This window comes from Pseudopodoces humilis, chromosome 11 (genome assembly GCF_049639895.1).
Source record: "Pseudopodoces humilis isolate 2021_Gansu_Grassland_sample_001 chromosome 11, ASM4963989v1, whole genome shotgun sequence".
Taxonomy (NCBI): domain Eukaryota; kingdom Metazoa; phylum Chordata; class Aves; order Passeriformes; family Paridae; genus Pseudopodoces; species Pseudopodoces humilis.
Genome location: NC_142210.1, coordinates 12,773,345 through 12,790,779, shown reverse-complemented (window position 1 = coordinate 12,790,779; position 17,435 = coordinate 12,773,345). Strand labels below are relative to the sequence as shown.

The 17,435-nt window shown below is 43.9% G+C and overlaps 3 protein-coding genes across 4 annotated transcripts; 2 read left to right on the top strand and 1 right to left on the bottom strand.

The window, feature by feature from the left end:
* The first annotated feature begins 865 nt into the window (after window positions 1-865).
* On the top strand, window positions 866-2,970 carry PIGZ (phosphatidylinositol glycan anchor biosynthesis class Z (Gwada blood group)). Its single transcript, XM_005527082.3, has 2 exons — window positions 866-993; window positions 1,412-2,970. Exons 1-2 carry the CDS (start codon window positions 876-878, stop codon window positions 2,968-2,970), a joined length of 1,677 nt encoding a protein of 558 aa, XP_005527139.1. The 5' UTR covers window positions 866-875.
* Window positions 2,971-5,485: 2,515 nt separating this feature from the next.
* NCBP2AS2 (NCBP2 antisense 2 (head to head)) lies at window positions 5,486-6,114 on the bottom strand. The gene has a single exon (XM_005527080.2). It carries the CDS (start codon window positions 6,112-6,114, stop codon window positions 5,860-5,862), a length of 255 nt encoding a protein of 84 aa, XP_005527137.2. The 3' UTR covers window positions 5,486-5,859.
* Window positions 6,115-6,274: 160 nt separating this feature from the next.
* Window positions 6,275-9,940, top strand: NCBP2 (nuclear cap binding protein subunit 2). 2 transcript variants are annotated; one of them, XM_014256212.2, is made up of 4 exons: window positions 6,275-6,590; window positions 6,669-6,850; window positions 7,577-7,715; window positions 8,251-9,940. In XM_014256212.2, exons 1-4 carry the CDS (start codon window positions 6,510-6,512, stop codon window positions 8,320-8,322), a joined length of 474 nt encoding a protein of 157 aa, XP_014111687.1. In that variant the 5' UTR covers window positions 6,275-6,509; the 3' UTR covers window positions 8,323-9,940. The 2 variants fall into 2 exon arrangements, with proteins under 2 accessions (XP_014111687.1, XP_014111686.1); XM_014256211.2 differs by lacking the exon at window positions 8,251-9,940 and having other exon boundaries at window positions 7,577-8,243.
* Window positions 9,941-17,435: the final 7,495 nt, after the last annotated feature.

Sequence of the window (17,435 nt, the reverse complement as noted above, 5' to 3'; positions counted from 1 at the left end):
CAGTGGGGTGAGTGTGGCTGTGCAGGGAGCAGTGACGCCATGCCCAGCACTCAAACCCTTGACTACTGCCAAGCTGTGCCCAGCTGTGGTCCCTCCTGTGTTTCTTCTCCTTGTGCTTTTGGTCAATTATGAAACAGCAGCTGAAGAGGATCTGGCATGCACCCAGGTGGCCAGGAAGGCCAGTAGCAGCCTGTCTGGCCAGTATCAGGAATAGTGTGGCCAGCAGGATCAGGGCAGTGATTGTCCCCTGCACTTGGCACTGGTGAGGCCACGCCTTGAGTGCTGTGTCCATTTCTGGGCCCCTCAGGAAGGACACTGAAGTGCTGGGATGTACCCAGAGAAGGGTCTGGAGCACAAGTCCCACGAGGAGCGGCTGAGGGGGCTGGGGGTGTTCGGCCTGGAGGAGGCTCCAGGGTGACCTTTTCCCACTCTACACCTCCCTGTCAGGAGGCAGAAACCTGGTGCGGGTCGGGCTCTTCTCCGAGGCCGTGACAGGACGAGAGAAAGTACTGATAGAACTCATACTCTCAAACTGTGCCAGGGGAGTTCAGGATGGACATCAGGAGGAATTCACAGAAAGGGTGATTAGACACTGGAATGGATTGCCTGGGAGGTGCTGGAGTCACCGTCCCTGGAAGAATTTGAGGAAAGCCTGGACGTGGCGCTCCGTGCCGTAGTGTGGCTGACACGGCGGTGATGGGCCGCGGTTGGACTCTGTTATCCCGGAGCCATTTCCAGCCTCATTGATCCCGGGATCCCGTCAGTTTCAGTCGGCGCGGGGCGGGCGCTGCGCATGCGCGCCGGGCTCCCGCTGCGGCGCCTCGTCCGCGCGCCGCACGCCCCCTGCTGGTGCGGCGTGAGGGGCCGGGGCCGCCATGGTGGCGCGGGCGCTGTGGGCGCTGCTGGCGGCGCTGCGGGCGGGCTGGTGCCTCCTGCCGCAGAGCGGGTACCTGCACCCCGACGAGTTCTTCCAGGCACCCGAGGTCATGGCAGGTAAGGCGTGCGCCCGGGACGGGGTGGCCCCGCACGGGCTCGAGGGGATGCGCAGCGGCGCGGCCACGACCACCGTGTCCCGCATCGCCGGCCAGGCGGGTGTTCCCGAGGGATCCCGCTCTGTCACACAGCGAGTCCCGCAAGCCGGGCAGGAGAGGATCAGGGCTGGCCGGGTGGATGGGTTCCTGCTCTGTGCTGTCCACTGCGAGTGGCGCCTCGAACCACATCACTGTGACAGGCATCTCGATGCTTTGTAAAAATGAACGGTATGCTCCTAAAAATGTCAAGGTTGACACCAGTTTCAAAAGTTTAGGAGCTGCTCTGTAGTGTGATACTTCTAATACTAAGTAGTATCCCTGATGCTGAATTACTGAATAAAATATATTATCTATCTATGTATTTTTCTCTTCCTTTGTAGGAGATATTTTAAACCTACAGGTCTATTATCCATGGGAGTTCCTTTCCAGCTCTCCTTGCAGAACAGTTGTTTTCCCATTAATGACATCAGGAATTACGTACTGGCTGATCAAGTCTTTGCAGCAGTTGGACATATGTTCAAGTTGCATCAACAGCTACACTCTCCTTGTATCTCCTCGCCTGCTCTTTACAATCTTTTCTTTCATACTCGACTATAGTGTTTATCGATTGGCCTCTTTCTGGGGAGCAGATCCGTGGAAAGCGCTGGTACTTCTTGCTGGATCATATGTCACGCTGGTGTTTTATACAAGAACGTTTACCAACACACTCGAAGGACTTCTCTTTGCTCTTCTCATGGTACTGGTTTCTTCAAAGAAGCCTAGTGGCAGCTCAGCAGAGCCTACAAGCAGCTCTCTCATAGGGGTCATAACAACTGCTGGGTTTTTCAACAGGCCAACCTTTCTGGCATTTGCTCTAATGCCCCTGCTTTACTGGGCCAGTTTAATTGTTGACTCTCAGAAGAGCATTAAAACTCTCATAAATCACTTTTTGAAGTTTATCCTATGTGCATGTTTTACCGCTTTTGTTTTCATAACTGCTGACACCTTCTATTTTACCTCCATAAGCTTAGACAACCTCTACAGCACTAACAAGAGCAGCCTATTTGATGTAATAGTTCAATTACACGACAAAATGGTAGTAACCCCCTTCAATTTTCTCAGCTATAATCTTAATCCTCATAATCTTGCACTGCATGGAACTCACCCGCGAGTTACACATTTTACAGTCAACGGAGTAATGCTGTTTGGGATCTTACATATTCTGGCCATTGGTGCAGGCTTTAAAATGCTAAAGAAATACGTCCATCAGTTAATGCTGGTCAGATGGTGCTACCGTGGGCCTCCTGGGTTGTTGTATTCCGAGGGCAGTCCAACATTGCTGCTGTTTTATTTTGTTCCTTTGGCATTTCTCTCTCTGTTCAGTCACCAGGAGCCTCGGTTTCTCATCCCTCTCATCCTGCCATTGGTCCTGCTCAGCGCGTCACCAAACAGAGCTGTAAAATGGAAACTCCTCATTGTTCTGTTCAACCTTCTGGGGGCACTTCTCTTTGGATGTTTACACCAGGGAGGGCTCATTCCCTGTTTGTTTCACTTGGAGCAGCTCATCCATTCTCCAGCGTCCTCAAGCCATCCGCGGCACTACACTCTGCTCTTTGCGCACACCTACATGCCTCCAAGGTCTCTGCTCAATATCAAGCAGACAGACATGCATGTGGAAATCATTGACATGGCTGGGGCTGGAGAAGAAACCCTTTGCCAGACAGTAGAGCAGCGAGCAAGCAATTCTACCTGCAGCGACTGTCACATCTTTATTGTAATCCCTGGTACAGTCAGAGCCACAATTACAAAATGTGGCGTCTCATTCAAGAACGAGACTTTGATATTTCCTCACTTATCAATGGAAGACCCACCACAAATACCTGTCCTATCCAGTGGAAATTGGAGGAGTCAGTTAGGACTTTACATCCTTGAGCTAAACAGAGATCATCAGACCCTTTAGGTTTCAGGAGAACAAAGTTTTAGTCTTTTACCTCATTTGGGTGCTGTCTGATGATGGCGTGAGACGTTCCTCTTTCATGCACCCACCTTTCAGCACCAGCAGTGGTACTGGGAGCTTTCCAACATATCTTTATTCCCATTCCTCATGCTCTTAGGGTAGCCAGTTCTGGATATAACCTGCTTAAAATTTGGCTTACTCAGCCCTGTGATGTTTTATATGAACTTTTGTAATTCTCCTGATGAGAGACGATGAAATCAGAGCCCACCAAAACTGTGATTGAAGCTTAGCTGTTTCCCTGTGAGATTTATTTTTGAAAGCTCTTATAATCTCTGACAGGGTTTGGGGACTGTGGGGCATTTACTGATAACAGGCATTAATTCAGCTGCTGGAGAGAGGTTACAGGGTTAGACAAAAGCTCATCTGACTCAGTAATCTTTTATTTTATGTTCTTAAAAATTCATTAGACCAGACGGCAGTCACAGTACTGTTCCACTGCCTAGGGTGGGTCTGTCTTGAAAAATCCCCAGCACTGATCTGGCAGAATTCTGCTTTAGAACATGGAGTATGCTTCAGCCTAAGTACTTGTGCTAAATCCTAAAATCCAGGCTTTTCCTCTTTAGCCTTCCTTGCCACAGTTCCATCCTCGTGAATGTGCTACTCACGTACGGCCCCAGGCAGCTCGGGAGGGCAGCACTGTGATGGCATTAAGCGTGTGCGGTGTTCCGCGGCTGCAGCTCGGGCACTCCTTCCCTTGTGCGCTCCTGCCACTCGTCTCGTAGCTGTCTCTGCTCTGTCATGACTGTCACCCCGGCAGAACGCACGGCAGGTCCTGCGGGAGCTGGATCGAGGAGCTGTGCAGACAAAACGGGTAACTGGAGGGCATTCAATCCTTTGTGCCATTGGACCAGAAGCATCTCTGAATGGGCTCAGCAAAGCCCTGCACAGTTCTGCTGCCGTGCAGGAAAGGCAGCCTCCTGGGAGGAGCAGCATCCCCTGTGCCCCCTCCTTAGTTAGTGCACTAACTGCTCCCCATTAAATCAGCTCAGTGGGAATGACAGCTCTTATCCTGGCTTTCTGCTGGAGAGCAGTCTCTTTTCAAACTGGACCAACAACTGGGCTTCATCTGACAATGATGTATATGCTCAACAGCACAGCATGACCTACAATTTTTGGTTTTGCCTACGTGAACTTCTGGATCCAAAACATCCTGATTTGCACATGCATTGTAGATCAAGCCTCTCTGAAACAAATCTGACACTTGAATTATTTCTGCTCACAAAGGTGGTAATGCTTTTGGCAGTTCTTCACCCACAGAACCTTACATAAGGTCTTAAGAGACAGGTTTTCAATAGTGACAAGAATAATACAGATTGATGCCAGGCTCTAAGGCATAAACTAGGAAAAATGAATGTGTGAATTTGCCTGTCTTTTCCAAACTATAGGTATGGCCTGGATGTTTAGGGAACATAGCTCTTGTTCTCTTGTAAAGCGTTTTGCCATGTGTTCTCTGTATGTTCGTCCCACATCCTTCATTCCTCACTGCTGGCCTGTCTGTAAATTAAAGGTGTGTGTTTGGGGGGAGGCAGGGAGAGAGAGAACGTGCCTGTGTGTACTGGTGACTCACAAAGTAGTGTAAGTAGTTGTGAAAGCATCATGACAGCAAATGTTTTTTCCAAGTTATTTTTCTTCTTGCTCTCTTACACTGGGATGACACAACTATGTGCCACAGCTGGTACTCCATGCCCTGCTTCTCATTTTCAGCTTGCTTAACTTAAATCTTGAACATTACTTTCATAAAACTTATGAATTTTGGCAGTCTGAGTGGGGTACATTTTGAAATTCTTTGGGGATGTAACAGAGCACCATTCCCATGGGATGATGACTTCTCTACCACTGCACAGGTAACCCGCAGAGAGCCAGCAAGAGAACCTGGACTACAAATACCAGCTCAGATGAATAATATACTGCTTTTGTCTTTCCAGCCAGACTTTTGAATTTACACTGTAGACGCAGTTTCTCCATCCATGCACACCTGTCTTCGTTGCTGGAGGTATAATTTTACCAGCAATGCAGGAAACTGTATCAAAATACAACATTCTTCTCAACTGCGATGATACAAGGAATGGAAATGACCCTTCCCAGTTAACTGAGCTGGACCAAACAGTGAAACATGCTCTGAAGGAAGGTTAATTGCTGTCGCGTTGTAGATGTCATCAGATACAGCATCTTAAGCAAACCTGCCCAATACATTACACATGATGGATGCACCCTTTTCCATTATATATCTGTATTTCCATTTATATGTAGGGTGGTTCTATTGGTCATTTTTTTCCCTGTAAACCCTTCTTGCTACAATAGACTTCAGGTGTGTTTTTAGGATAGCTACTGAATCCCTTTTGCCTCCTGTAAGACATCCATTATCCTGTCCATCGTCAACACTTAAACCCCTTTTTGTAACAAAACTGTATTAAATATGGAGTATTACTCCAGTATACACAGACATTGTTACAGGTACTCCCGTGAGAACTGTGATTTTATTTCAAGTTTCTTATTGAGCATTTAAAGTGACAACCTTCACAGCATTGTAGGTGATTATAAAGTGAGTCTGCTTGTTCCTGAGAACCGTGGAACGTGTATACTGTCTCTGAAATGGAAATCCATGAAACCGATGAGAAGCAGCTTCCCGTGTTCATGCTTTCCCGAGGAGTCGCTCCAGGCCATGCGATATGGAACGCACCGTCCAGTCCGCAGCTCGCCATCAGCCCGGGCACCGCCCGGGGTCCTTCACCCGCCGGTTCCAACGCGCTCCGTGCGCTCGGCGCAGAAGCGGCGGCAGTTCCCGTCTCCTCCCAGGCGCTGTCCGCAGCTGCCTCCCGCTCGAAGCTGCGATCACGGCGCTGATCCGGGGCGGGCGCCGCGGCCGGGCCCGCGCGGCCACGGCCACCCCCGCGCGCGGGCGCCGTCCTTGAGCTCGGCGAGGAAGGCGTCGCGCAGGCGAAGCAGGCGCGGGGCCAGGTCGCGCTGGCCGCGGGTGAGGGCGGTGGCGGTGAGCCGGGCGGCGGCGCGGATGGGCCGCGACTCCGACAGCCGCTCCACGAGCCGCGGGCTGGAGAGCAGCAGCAGCAGAGCCCGCAGCAGCGCCATGGCCGCCGCTCTCGCGAGACCACGCGCCCGAGCGCCCCCACGAGCGGGGAGCCCCGCAGCTCTCGCGACAGGTGCTGCACACCACCCCCCCACTTTCGCCGCGCTCGCGAGAGCCGCGTACCGGCTCGCCATTGGCTGCGCGCCCGGCGGCCGCGGGGCGCATGCGCGGGGCGCGGGATAGGCGCTGAGGGGCGGTTGCGTTGGGTAGTGGCCGTTCGTCCTGTCCTGTGCCGTGCCTTGCCTCGTCTTGTCTTGTCTTGTCTTGTCTTGCCTTGCCTTGCCTAGCCTTGCCTAGCCTTGCCTTGCCTAGCCTTGCCTTGCCTTGCCTTGTCTTGCCTTGCCTTGCCTTGCCTTGCCTTGCCTTGCCGGCCTCGGCCGGGCCGTGCAGAGCCGCCATGAGCTCCGGCGGGACGCTAAGCATCCTGCGCAGCGATTCCTACGCCGAACTCAGCCAGTACCGGGACCAGCATTTCCGGGTGAGCCGGGGGCGGGCGCCGCGCAGTCCGGCCGGGCCGGGCCGGACCGTGAGGTAACGCTGTGTCCTTGCGGCCCAGGGGACGCGGTACGACCAGGAGCGGCTGCTGCGGAAGAGCTGCACACTGTACGTGGGGAACCTCTCCTTCTACACCACGGAGGAGCAGATCCACGAGCTCTTCGGCAAAAGCGGCGACATCAAGAAGGTCATCATGGGACTGGACAAAGTGAAGAAAACCGCCTGCGGCTTTTGCTTCGTGGAGTATCCTTGTGCGAGGCGACAGGAGCGGTCAGGGTGTGGGTGATCTGCTCTGTATTGCTGGCTCTGAGTCACGGGGGGGTTCTCCGAGGATAAAATTAATCCTTTGCTAAAGCGTCTGTGGGAGACCGTGGCGAGAGAGAGCAATGCTGGGCTCACGGTTGGACTTGATGATCTTACAGGTCTTTTCCAACCGTGATTCTAGAATATACATTGCATGTCGAGCAGGGTTAGCAGATTGCTTTCATTGTGATACTTTAACCCAGATATCTTTTAGGTATTTGACCTCTGCAGTAAATTCGTATGTACCATACCAGGATAAAAAAGGTCTCTCTTTTCGTACAAATACACATGTAAAGTTTCTGTTGGCTTCTTTCATCCCTAACGTGTGACTTCATTATGTGCACGTTTCTAAGCATCATTCTGTTACTGGTTTCAGTAAACTCATCAGAAAGGTGAAAGTTTGCAGCAAGAAGCAAGCATGCCTGGGGCTTCCCACTTGGTAGTAGTAGAGCTTTGTTCTGTTGTCAGCATGATTGACAATCCAATGTCTGTATATTTAATGCTTGAATTGCTGCATGTTCCTCCCTTTTACTAGCAGTTTTCTTAGTAAGTGTAGCTTCATAAAGGTGGTTCAAGCAAAGACTTGGTTTTGTAGCCCATTTGATATTGTTCTTTTTCCCATGTGGTGAAAATAGAAGTCCATTTTTTCATTAACTTATTCCTAAGGTATTATGCCAGAGGAGATGCTGAAAATGCAATGCGATACATCAATGGGACCAGGCTTGATGACAGGATCATAAGGACAGACTGGGATGCAGGATTTAAGGAGGGTAGGCAGTATGGCCGTGGAAGATCAGGGGGACAGGTAGGTTGTCATACAGCCTGGGATTTTAAGGGAATGGTGACTTTGCCAAATTTCTTGGTTTTGAAGGAACACAGAACAATTTCAAAAATAGCAGCTTAGGAGTCATTGTTGAAGGTAACAATGGAAGACCAAATTTCACTAAAAGTACTTGCAGAAACAGCTCTTGGCTGCCTGGCAAGATAATGCTTTTAAGTAAGCCCAGAAAATGTAAGGGGCTGTCCAGAGCACACAGGACAGCAGGAGGCTTACCCCAAGTGGAGCAGGTGGCAGTGGCTTGTACTGCCAAAGCCCAAGGCTGGCCATCCTTGCTTGTGCTGTGTTGATTAGAGAGTCCCCAGACACAAGGAAAGAGGAGGTTGTTTTATGCTGTTTTGGGTTTCTGCATGATGCACTTCACCTTCTGGTTGGTCAGTCAGCTCCATGTGGCCACTTAGTGTTGTGATGTCAATATGACTGTATTCTGATGGCGTAACAATTATTGAAAAATTGTTTTTCCTTGTCTTTTCTGGGCTTCCCTTTCTCCCTCCTTCCTTAGGTCCGAGATGAGTATCGGCAAGACTATGATGCTGGAAGAGGTGGCTATGGCAAAACTGTTCAGTGCCAGTGACTCCTCAGCTTCACAAGAGAACCAAATCTGCATTGTAAATGTCCCCAGGCACAAAGCAGGTCTGTTGCACACGATCCACAGAAACTCCTATCCACATTCCTGTGAGCACATCCTATGTTCAATACCTCTTCTGTTTTAATACCAGGATCCAAAGCATTGCAGAGAACCTGCGAGCAAGGCTTTAAGCATTAGAAAGCTGAGGCTTTGGTCTCGAAATGCTGCTATAACTTACTGAAATGAGCAAAAATGTAACATTATGGTGCTTTTTATTTTCTCTGGCAAAACTTGATTATTCTACTGGGTTTTGTTTACATTGGTATCACAAGGTGGTGAGCAGTGATAAAAGATGATTCATGGATGTTTCACAGATAAAGGCAGAAGGCAAAGAGCTTGAAAAGAAAGTGGAATGTCCAGGGAAATTTTTCAATTTCTAGGGAAAACTTCTAAGTTGCAGATTTTCTGGGGTTACTGGGCTAGCATCCCTTTTTACTGGTGCTGTTCCTAGAACATTTACATGAACAGTCATAATAAAACAAATCAGATTGAGTTCAGGAATCTCGAAGTGAGAAGCAGCCGAGCAGAGAGCCCACAGCAGACCTCTGCTGTCTTCTACAAAGGATAATTGTGATTGCATGACAAGAGAAGAGCAAATGCAAGAATTACAGTACAATTATCTCACAGTTTGAGTATTGGTATTTTATCCCATCTGGTAGCTCTCTACAGCCTTAATATTTGAGGGCAGTATCTTCCCTGTGCCCGTAAGAGTTGCATGAAGCCAAGTTACCCCCAAAAGCTGTTTGAGGAACTGAATTTATACTGAGAAAGTTTCTTCCCAAAATAGGTTTTCTATTTGAGAAGTTAGATTTCAGGCAACTTAAAAATAGAAACAGAAGAGTTTTGGGGGGAGCCTTGCTTTCTACCGAGCATGTGATAAGAATAGTAAAAGAATTTCAGGATCGTGTGGCTTGTTGTGTTTTGGTTTTTCTCCTTCCCCACTGGATCCTGTTCATACTGCTTGTTGATGTGATGGAATTTTGATGTACTGCAGACAATTGGTTTAAAAAAATGTGATCCCAAGATCAATGAGATTGACCTGCTGAAACAAAATAATTTAAAAAGAACTTTTACAGGGCTTTGGCATTTCTTCATGGACTTTGGAATTCCATGCAAGTGGCAATTACTAAGGTTTTGTGCAAATACCTTGTAGTCCATGACTCCTTATAGACTTTCAAAGGTGTGCAAAAGTTGATTTTTACTCACTGAAGTAGGAAGTTCTAGGAAATTTTGAATTGTTTCAGTTAATCACAACTGTTACTGTAAATTGGAAGACGAGTGAGATTGAACAACTCTTTAGGAAGTGTGGGTTTGAGGTTTTTTGGCATGTAGAGTAAAACTAGACTTTTGGGATCACTTGGTGCTGGTCTGCAAATAAGCTTTGAACAAAGTTACCTTTTCCAATATAGTACATTTGATGATGAGTTTACAGTCTGTATTCTGCTCTAGGACACTGCTGAAGTTATTTTTCATTGTATCAGTTTTGTATAAAAAATGTTACCAAAAACTCTAAAGTCACTTTCTTTTAAATAAAGCGGCAATATGAAAATGGTTTGTTGCTGTATTCAGACTCTTGGTCACATCCTTTGTTTTAGTCTCTTTTAAGATGAAAGGAATGAATATTCTTTCCCTTTGACTGGATTTTCAGTCTTGTTCTGTTCTTACCTGGATTCTGAAAGGTATTTGGTTAATGCTCTTTATTCTGGTATGAATTTCTTTGGATTACAGGACAGAAATTGTTTATTGATAGTGAAGCAAATGTGAAAGTCTTCAGTGTGTAAGAAGTGATCTTCAAGGTGACCTTCCTTGTAAAAATGAGGTTTAAAATTATTTTTTATTGTAAGTACTGTCAGTACTTCTCAAAAAGTCATTCTCAAGTGAGATGAAGGTGGTATTAATATTGTCACAACAATCACTGTTCTTTGCTGCTTATATGAATAGGTCTCTAAAGAGTATGTTTTAAAGTGAGATTTTCTGTTTTGAGAGATACCAATCACAGTGGGATTTAAAAACATGATATGTCATGTGAACTCTTAGAATCTCAAAAGTTCATATAAAGGAAATTGAACGTAGTTTGATTGTTGCCTTCCCGATAGAAATTGGATCTGCTGAACCTAGTGCTTGGTGAAAGGAGCTGAATCAAGTCTTTGAAAGTTCTCTGGGGACTTCTTCAGCTTTCTGACATGCTGGTGCATTGTGATTAGGTTGTCTTGAGAAGACAGAATTTCGCATGCTTCTTGGACAAGCTACTTCATTACAATTATAAACACTTCCATGAAAGTTCAAGCTCTGTGTTAGCATTTCTAAGTACTTGTTCATCATAATTAGCTACTTTTATGGAATTGTATTCAGAAAAAAAAATCCAGCAGCAAAAAATATGAGTGGAAACTTAGATATGCCTTGATGGAAGGGAGGCTGTTAGAAATTAAAGCAGTGACAGCTTCAGTCTCTCTCTGACTGGTGGAGATTTACATGCCACTCTTAGGCAGCAATGGCTGCAAATAAGATTTCTATTCACAGTATTTGAGTCTTGGTATTGCAGGGTAAATAAATGGAGTGTAAAAGCATTAGAGACATTTGTTTTCAGTGACTGAAAGAATAATCCTGTTAGCAGTGTCTCACTGCAGGCTCATTTCAAGGTGGTCTGTGTGTTAGGTTACTTCACTGCCCCATGCAGCAAACAAGTTCCTGGTCAGGTTGGTGCAGGCACAACTACTGTTGATGTTAATGATCCTTTCTACACAGACAATTGAAAAAAAATACTGAAACTGTTTAAGATAATATTCAGCACCTCATCTTCTGCATCTTACCACATTAGGCTTCATTTGAAGGAAAAAATTGAGAACTACTAAAATTGACACGGTTTGTACATGGTTTCATCTCTAAAGGAAAGACAATCTTAGTCAAAGTAATGCAGTCCACAGAGACTGACCTGCTCATAAACTCTTGTTTATTTGAGTTTGTAAAGCACAGGTTGTACCTTATGCCAGAGCATATAAATAAAGACAAATTAGGGTGTGCAGTTTTCTTTGCGCTCTCAGGTTTCTGCTCCTAGCTGAAGCTTTCAGGTAAGTTTGGGACTTTCAGGTAAGTCTCGGGCCTTACCTGCTGTAGGTGGTGTTTTTCAAAAAGTTGGTGGAGAAGTGTCCTGGGCTTCAAAACATTGTGGTTTTGAATCCATGAAATGATAGTATTTGTACATTAAGACTGTGTAACTGCACAAAGATATGAAATATATTGCACCCCTGCCAGTGGAGGACAGAGTTACATGACAAGAAAGTTTGCTGATCTTGAGAAACTCCTTTTCTTGAGAAAGCAGGAGAGATCAGTTATTGTGTCAGGGTTCCACAATTTTTGAGAATGACCTTCCTGCCACTCTGCTTCCCAGTCTGTTTTCTGAGACAAAGATGTGCTTCACTTCACTGAGGTAATATTACTCTCCAAGGTTACTTTAGCTTCCACCTTTCCACCTGGAGGCCATTTGAGTGTCTATTTGGGTTCTTCACAGAAGGATAGATAGATAGATAGATACATACATACATACATACATACATACATTCATACCGAGCCAAACTGGTGAGTTCAGATGTGAGGTGATGTTTCGTTCAGCAGGAGGATGAAGTTGATGAAGTTCGAGTGTGGAACACCCGAGGGGCAGCACAGGTGAGGTGTCCCTGGCCCTAGTCTAGGCAAAGCTAATTGTTTCTGCCCTGACAAGAAAAATTGCCGCTGTTCCAGAAGCTGTATGAGTCAGGATTTCAGGCTCATCAGAAAACACTCCAACAAAACATTCCATCAAAAAACAGTATGAATTAAGTTTTACTCAGTTAATGACTGAGAACACATCTTTTTTGTGTGCCTTGATGAGGATATTTGTGAAAACAAAGACTATATATTAAAAAATTTTGTTTGGTTTAATTTATTTAATTAGAGCTATTTCTGACTTCCTTTTCAAGGTGGGCCATCTATTAATTCGTCTGGGACTGATGTGTTTGCAGTAGAATAGTATTGAACCATAATTTTTATTTTTTGAGGTGTAATTAAAAGATATTTTCTCAAAACATAATTTGAAAACAAATGGAAATAAGATGAGCTATTTTGCTGTTTATCCAGTTGCATGCAAGATAAATAACAGAATAAATTAGCCTAATTGAGTCAGCTTGTCCTTGTGTTTCTGGACAATGAAGCTTTTCCCTTCTCTACCAGTCTCTTCCTGGAAGCAACAAAGTGCAAGGAAAATTCTAATCTTCTAGTTAGAATATGTTGAATGTTAATAATATATACACCTATTATAATTGTACATCTGAAGCTCATATATGCTTCATTATTTTGCATCAAATTTCATTAGATTGTTTCAATTTTCTGACTTTATTACTTTAAAATAATGCTCCTGTTGTTTTATACTTTGTGTCTTCATTTTTATGGGGAATTTTCCTGTTTTGAAAATTGTTGCTACTCTGTTCAGATTAATTGATTATAAATTGGTGATTTTTGTTTTGTGTTTGATCTTCTGCAATATCATTGTTGCACATCTTAAATTACTTTTTTGAAGTCAAAAGTCCTGTCAGCTGGTCCTGCTGCCACAAGATGTCGTGAGAAGCCATGTCTGGCTCCAGGATGAGTGGGGGCTGCCAGGATTCTCAGTCAGCTGAGGAGCTGTTCTGGGAGGAACGATGTGTTCTGAAAGTGCCTCATTTCACTGTACAGCTAGGGCAGTGTCTGTGTTTCTTGAAGAAGCTCTTGCATGTTAGAATTTTGCTTGAAACAAAAGTGTCTGGTGACTGATTAAGCAATCTTCTACGTGGCTTGAAGCAGTAGAGTTAGGAGTGCCTTAAGGTTGCTGATGTGTAGGATGCTTCACAGCACCAAGCACTGTAGAACTGAAAGATTGTGCAGCCTGGCAAAGGACTGTCTTGTGGTTTGGGTTTTATAGGGCTTTTTTCCCCTTTCTGAATTTATTCCAGTAAGAAGAGGAATATGTTTCCATGAACTGGAAAGAGCTTTGCTTCTGCTATAAATTCCCAGCTGAATTTGCTGTTTGGAATCTACATATTAATGTGAAAAGCCTTCAAGCAGCGATCTTACAAAGCTCCATCCTGCACAGAGGAGGTGTGTGCTGGTGTCTGAGCTTGCCAGGGGGAGATTCAGCAGAGATTTTTTTTTTCAGTTACTCAGATCTCTCACACTTATTCTGCGAGTCATGGTGGTTGTTTTGATGAATTATAGGATGCTGTCCTGGCAGGAACATAATTTTATCTCCTATGGAGTTCAGTGAGATTTGTGTGCATAGTGCTAAAGTACTAAATGTTTTTAAATTAACTTTGTCTACTTATTTCTCCATAAATTAAACATGTAATATGGTGGCATACCAGGAGAATTCTTGAAAGGCCTTTTGCAGCAGCACTGACTCCTGAGTTGTATGTCAAAGTGAGTTAGGAAAGCTGAGCAAAACAGTGTCACAAAAGGTAATTAGAGCATTTTGAAAGAGATTCCAAAAGTTCCTCAGGATAATTGTCCATAATCATGTGCAGGAAAGAATTTTTCTCAGAATCCAAGGCCATGCTGGCCAGCAAATATTACTTTGTTTACAGAGTTTGACAGGAAAGATATTGCTTCAGAAAAGTGCAGAAACCTGGAAGGATATGAAAAGTGAGGGAAGATTCCAGCAAATTTGTCAGTAATTCATGTTCTAGACACAAAATGGTCATCAAGGCAAAATTAAACATTAAAAGAGTCCCAGAAGCCTGAATAAATATGTGGTGTCCATCAACAGTCCCCGGATACGGTGTTGATTCTGTGTTTAATCATAAGATTTCCCCTAAAGATGTTTAATTGAACTTAGACATGACTCATTCCCTGTTAGAAAACAAGTCACTTTGATGTCTGTGAAGGAGTGGTGCTGTTCCTCGTGCTCTGCGAATTGTCCTGGCTGGGCCAAGTGCTGGGCAGGCTGGAGTTCTCCCTGAGCAGTGGCAAACACTCCTTGGTGACAAGGTGGAACTGAGAATGAAAGAATTAGCCAGGGCTCCAACTTCAGACAAATCTGAAGGTAATGATTCCCAGACACAGAGTTGTCCTGAGAGAGGTGAAAACATGCAAAGCTGAATGCTGAAAGCTTTCAGATGGTCAGGGCTGTGATGGGCCCTGACAGTGGAGTTGACTGGGCAGCACTGCAGAGAGCTGGTTTGCACTGGATGTTTACAGATCTGTCCATACGAAGTTCAGTCTGGATTGAACTTAATATGAGAGTACTGGAATCTGTATTTCAGGTTTTTGCTATTTTATATTTAATAGATTTTAAGTGAATATGTTAGTACACATAAAATGCAGAATTGCCTCTCAGTATGAAAAATTGCTTTTTCAGTATTAGCCAGGATCTTATACTGGGCTATGCAATTTAACAAGGAAGTTCTCCTCTCTTAGTTGCTCACAATCCTAGAAAATTATCTTCTTTGTGATTTGCAAATACACAATACCTGAACAAAGTCAAGTGTAAGTATAGTGTAATAAGGCTTTTTTTAAAAGTAAATTTTAATTTATTTTTAAAATTCTAAGGTGTAATTGATTTTCTAGTTTAGAAAGCATATAATAAAAATGTATTTTGTGTTAACATTTTAAAATAATTATTTTTAAAACATTTTTTATTTCTGAATATATTGTTGCCAGAACTTCTATCAGTAACAGTGTAACTTACAGTAGAGATGTGAGACTGAAATTGAAAAGGAACAGTGGTGACAAAAACTAGAGGTAAAGCATCAATTTCTATTCTTCCTTCCTTTTAAATGGAGGAAAGGTGTTCTGCATTTGTAAGGATTACATTGTTGCTTTTCAGACATGTCTCAAAGATGAGTATTGAAAGAGGGAAGGTATAAAACATCATTATGTCATTAGGAATTCTAGTTCCATTCAAATAGGAAATGTTCTATTTGTGATCCTTAAAAAAAGCCCTCAGGTCATGAACAGTATTTCAATTTGTTGAGAAAAATGTCAGAATAGTTTCCCAAAAGTCTGTACAAAATGAATGCTCCTTTTGAACTCTTTATTCATTCAATTTCTGTGGACATCTAAAAAATCATTGAAGAATTAATCAAAGCTATGTGTGGAATTACATAAAGCCCCCTCTGTGAAATTCCAGTGTTTCTTAGAGTATTCACAGCTTAGTTTTTGAGTGAAGTAACTGTTGATTTCACTGTGCCTAAACTTCTTAGTTGAATATACCAAAAGGAGGACCCACTTTTCCTTTGATTTTCTTTAGGTTATGTGAAGAATTAATTCAGAGACCTTCATGCATTACTGGGTATAGGCCAGGGAAGAGAATGGGGTACAGAATTTTTGCTGCTATATGGGGGACAGTTTTTTTTAAGAGAAAAGGATCTCAGTTTCTAGATTTGAATGGCATTAGAATACTTTTGCTAAGTGTGCTGAGCACTCGAACTTCTGAAACTTCGCATATGTGAGGTTGTTTTCTTTAGAAACAAAACACATCCTATGAGCAGGGACATAAACCTAGAAGTGAAAAGCTTTTTGCATCTTCTGCTGTATTTGCAGTACAACTTTCCAATGGAAAAAAAGGAACCATATTGATGAGTGCTGATGCAACATACATGTCAGCAATGACATCATTGCTGTGGTACATAATAACATATTTGTCTTGAGTTCTGTTTGCCATTTATAAAATTCACTAGCATCTCTTGATTTTTGTGGAAGGCTTTGTGGGTCCTAGGCTAAATCTGGTAGGAACAGAGATACTGAGCTGTATCACTTTGGGACATGAACTGGTGGGTCACTGTGATATGGAGCTGTACTTACTGGCTTTACTCTCTCATGTCAGCAGCTGCAAACACAGGGATCATTGGGAGTGACAGCCATTATTTCTGAAATGTTATTATTCTATCTTTTTTTTTTTTCCCCATTATGCCCTAACATATCAGTGTATTAAGAAGAAACCTGAATATTTGATTTTTCCCCAAAAGGCAGGAAATTGCAAGTTGATTGTTTTATTAAAGCAGCGTGATTCATACTTTCCTTGAAGAATTCCAGTTAAGCATCTTAGGTCTTCTGCTAAATACTAAAAGAAAAAATTTTAGTGCTTGCCAACTGTTGTATTCCCTATTTCCTTATTTCTTGGCTAAGCTGTATATATTCACTTATTAATAGCAAGTTTTCTGGTTTTTGTGGTTGCAAAGTTTACCACAAGTAGTCTGGCATTCTTCCTGTAAAAGATAGGGACCCAGTGCCATTCTCAAAAGCATTTGGCTGTTTCCTTTTGTCCTGTAGTAAATGCTGTATGCAGCTGTAATGCAGCTGTTCTGAGTGCAGCAGGGAACACAGAGACAACCTGCTTCAATGCACAGCCCACATCTGTGCTTGGAAGCATTCAAAGTGACAGGAAGCATGCTGAGGCCATATGTCAGCAGAGCAGAGTTCAGAGCAGGCTGCACTCTAAGCACAGGTTTAATTTCTAGCAGTTTTTGAGGCAGTTGTGTCTGGATCATTAAGAGCAAAAGTTGCATTCTCTGAATTACCATTATGTGTCAGCAGTTGCTTGACAACTTTGAGCCAACTTGGAAATACCTTCCCCAGAAGCTCATGTTTAACTTGCACACAACTGCTGGGACTTAACTGCATTTCATTCATTTTTGTGTGTGTTACCTTTTTATGTGTTAAAGAATCAAGAATTTGTAAGTGTTGCCTTTGTTAAGGGCCTTTGCAGCTGTGATCTGTGCTGAAGGGACATTTCCTCTGTGAGTGGTCTGGTATCTCCAATATTACTCCTGGGAGACCTGGCAGAGGGACAGTACATTGTCTTTAAAGCACTTCATCAGGTCTTAATCCCTTTTCAGTTTGGGAACACTGAAATGAATTGGCTGTTTGAATGCATTTGACTAAACAATAGCTTAACATGAGAAAGATGGCAACTTTTTGATGTGATTCTTAATCAAGAAAACAGAATGTTCCCTTTTTATTTATCTGATTAAAGTAGCAGTATAAATCAAACAGGAAAAGCTGAAATTGTTCATCTCAGTCCTTGGCTGACCTGTGCCAGGCAGACATTAAGA

Coding starts and splice junctions, on each gene's coding strand:
- PIGZ (XM_005527082.3), top strand. CDS start 876: ATGGTGGCGCGGGCGCTGTGGGCGCTGCTGGCGGCGCTGCGGGCGGGC. Junction 994..1,411: donor GGCACCCGAGGTCATGGCAG/GTAAGGCGTGCG, acceptor CTTCCTTTGTAG/GAGATATTTTAAACCTACAG.
- NCBP2AS2 (XM_005527080.2), bottom strand. CDS start 6,114: ATGGCGCTGCTGCGGGCTCTGCTGCTGCTGCTCTCCAGCCCGCGGCTC.
- NCBP2 (XM_014256211.2), top strand. CDS start 6,510: ATGAGCTCCGGCGGGACGCTAAGCATCCTGCGCAGCGATTCCTACGCC. Junction 6,591..6,668: donor ACCGGGACCAGCATTTCCGG/GTGAGCCGGGGG, acceptor CTTGCGGCCCAG/GGGACGCGGTACGACCAGGA. Junction 6,851..7,576: donor TGCGGCTTTTGCTTCGTGGA/GTATCCTTGTGC, acceptor CTTATTCCTAAG/GTATTATGCCAGAGGAGATG.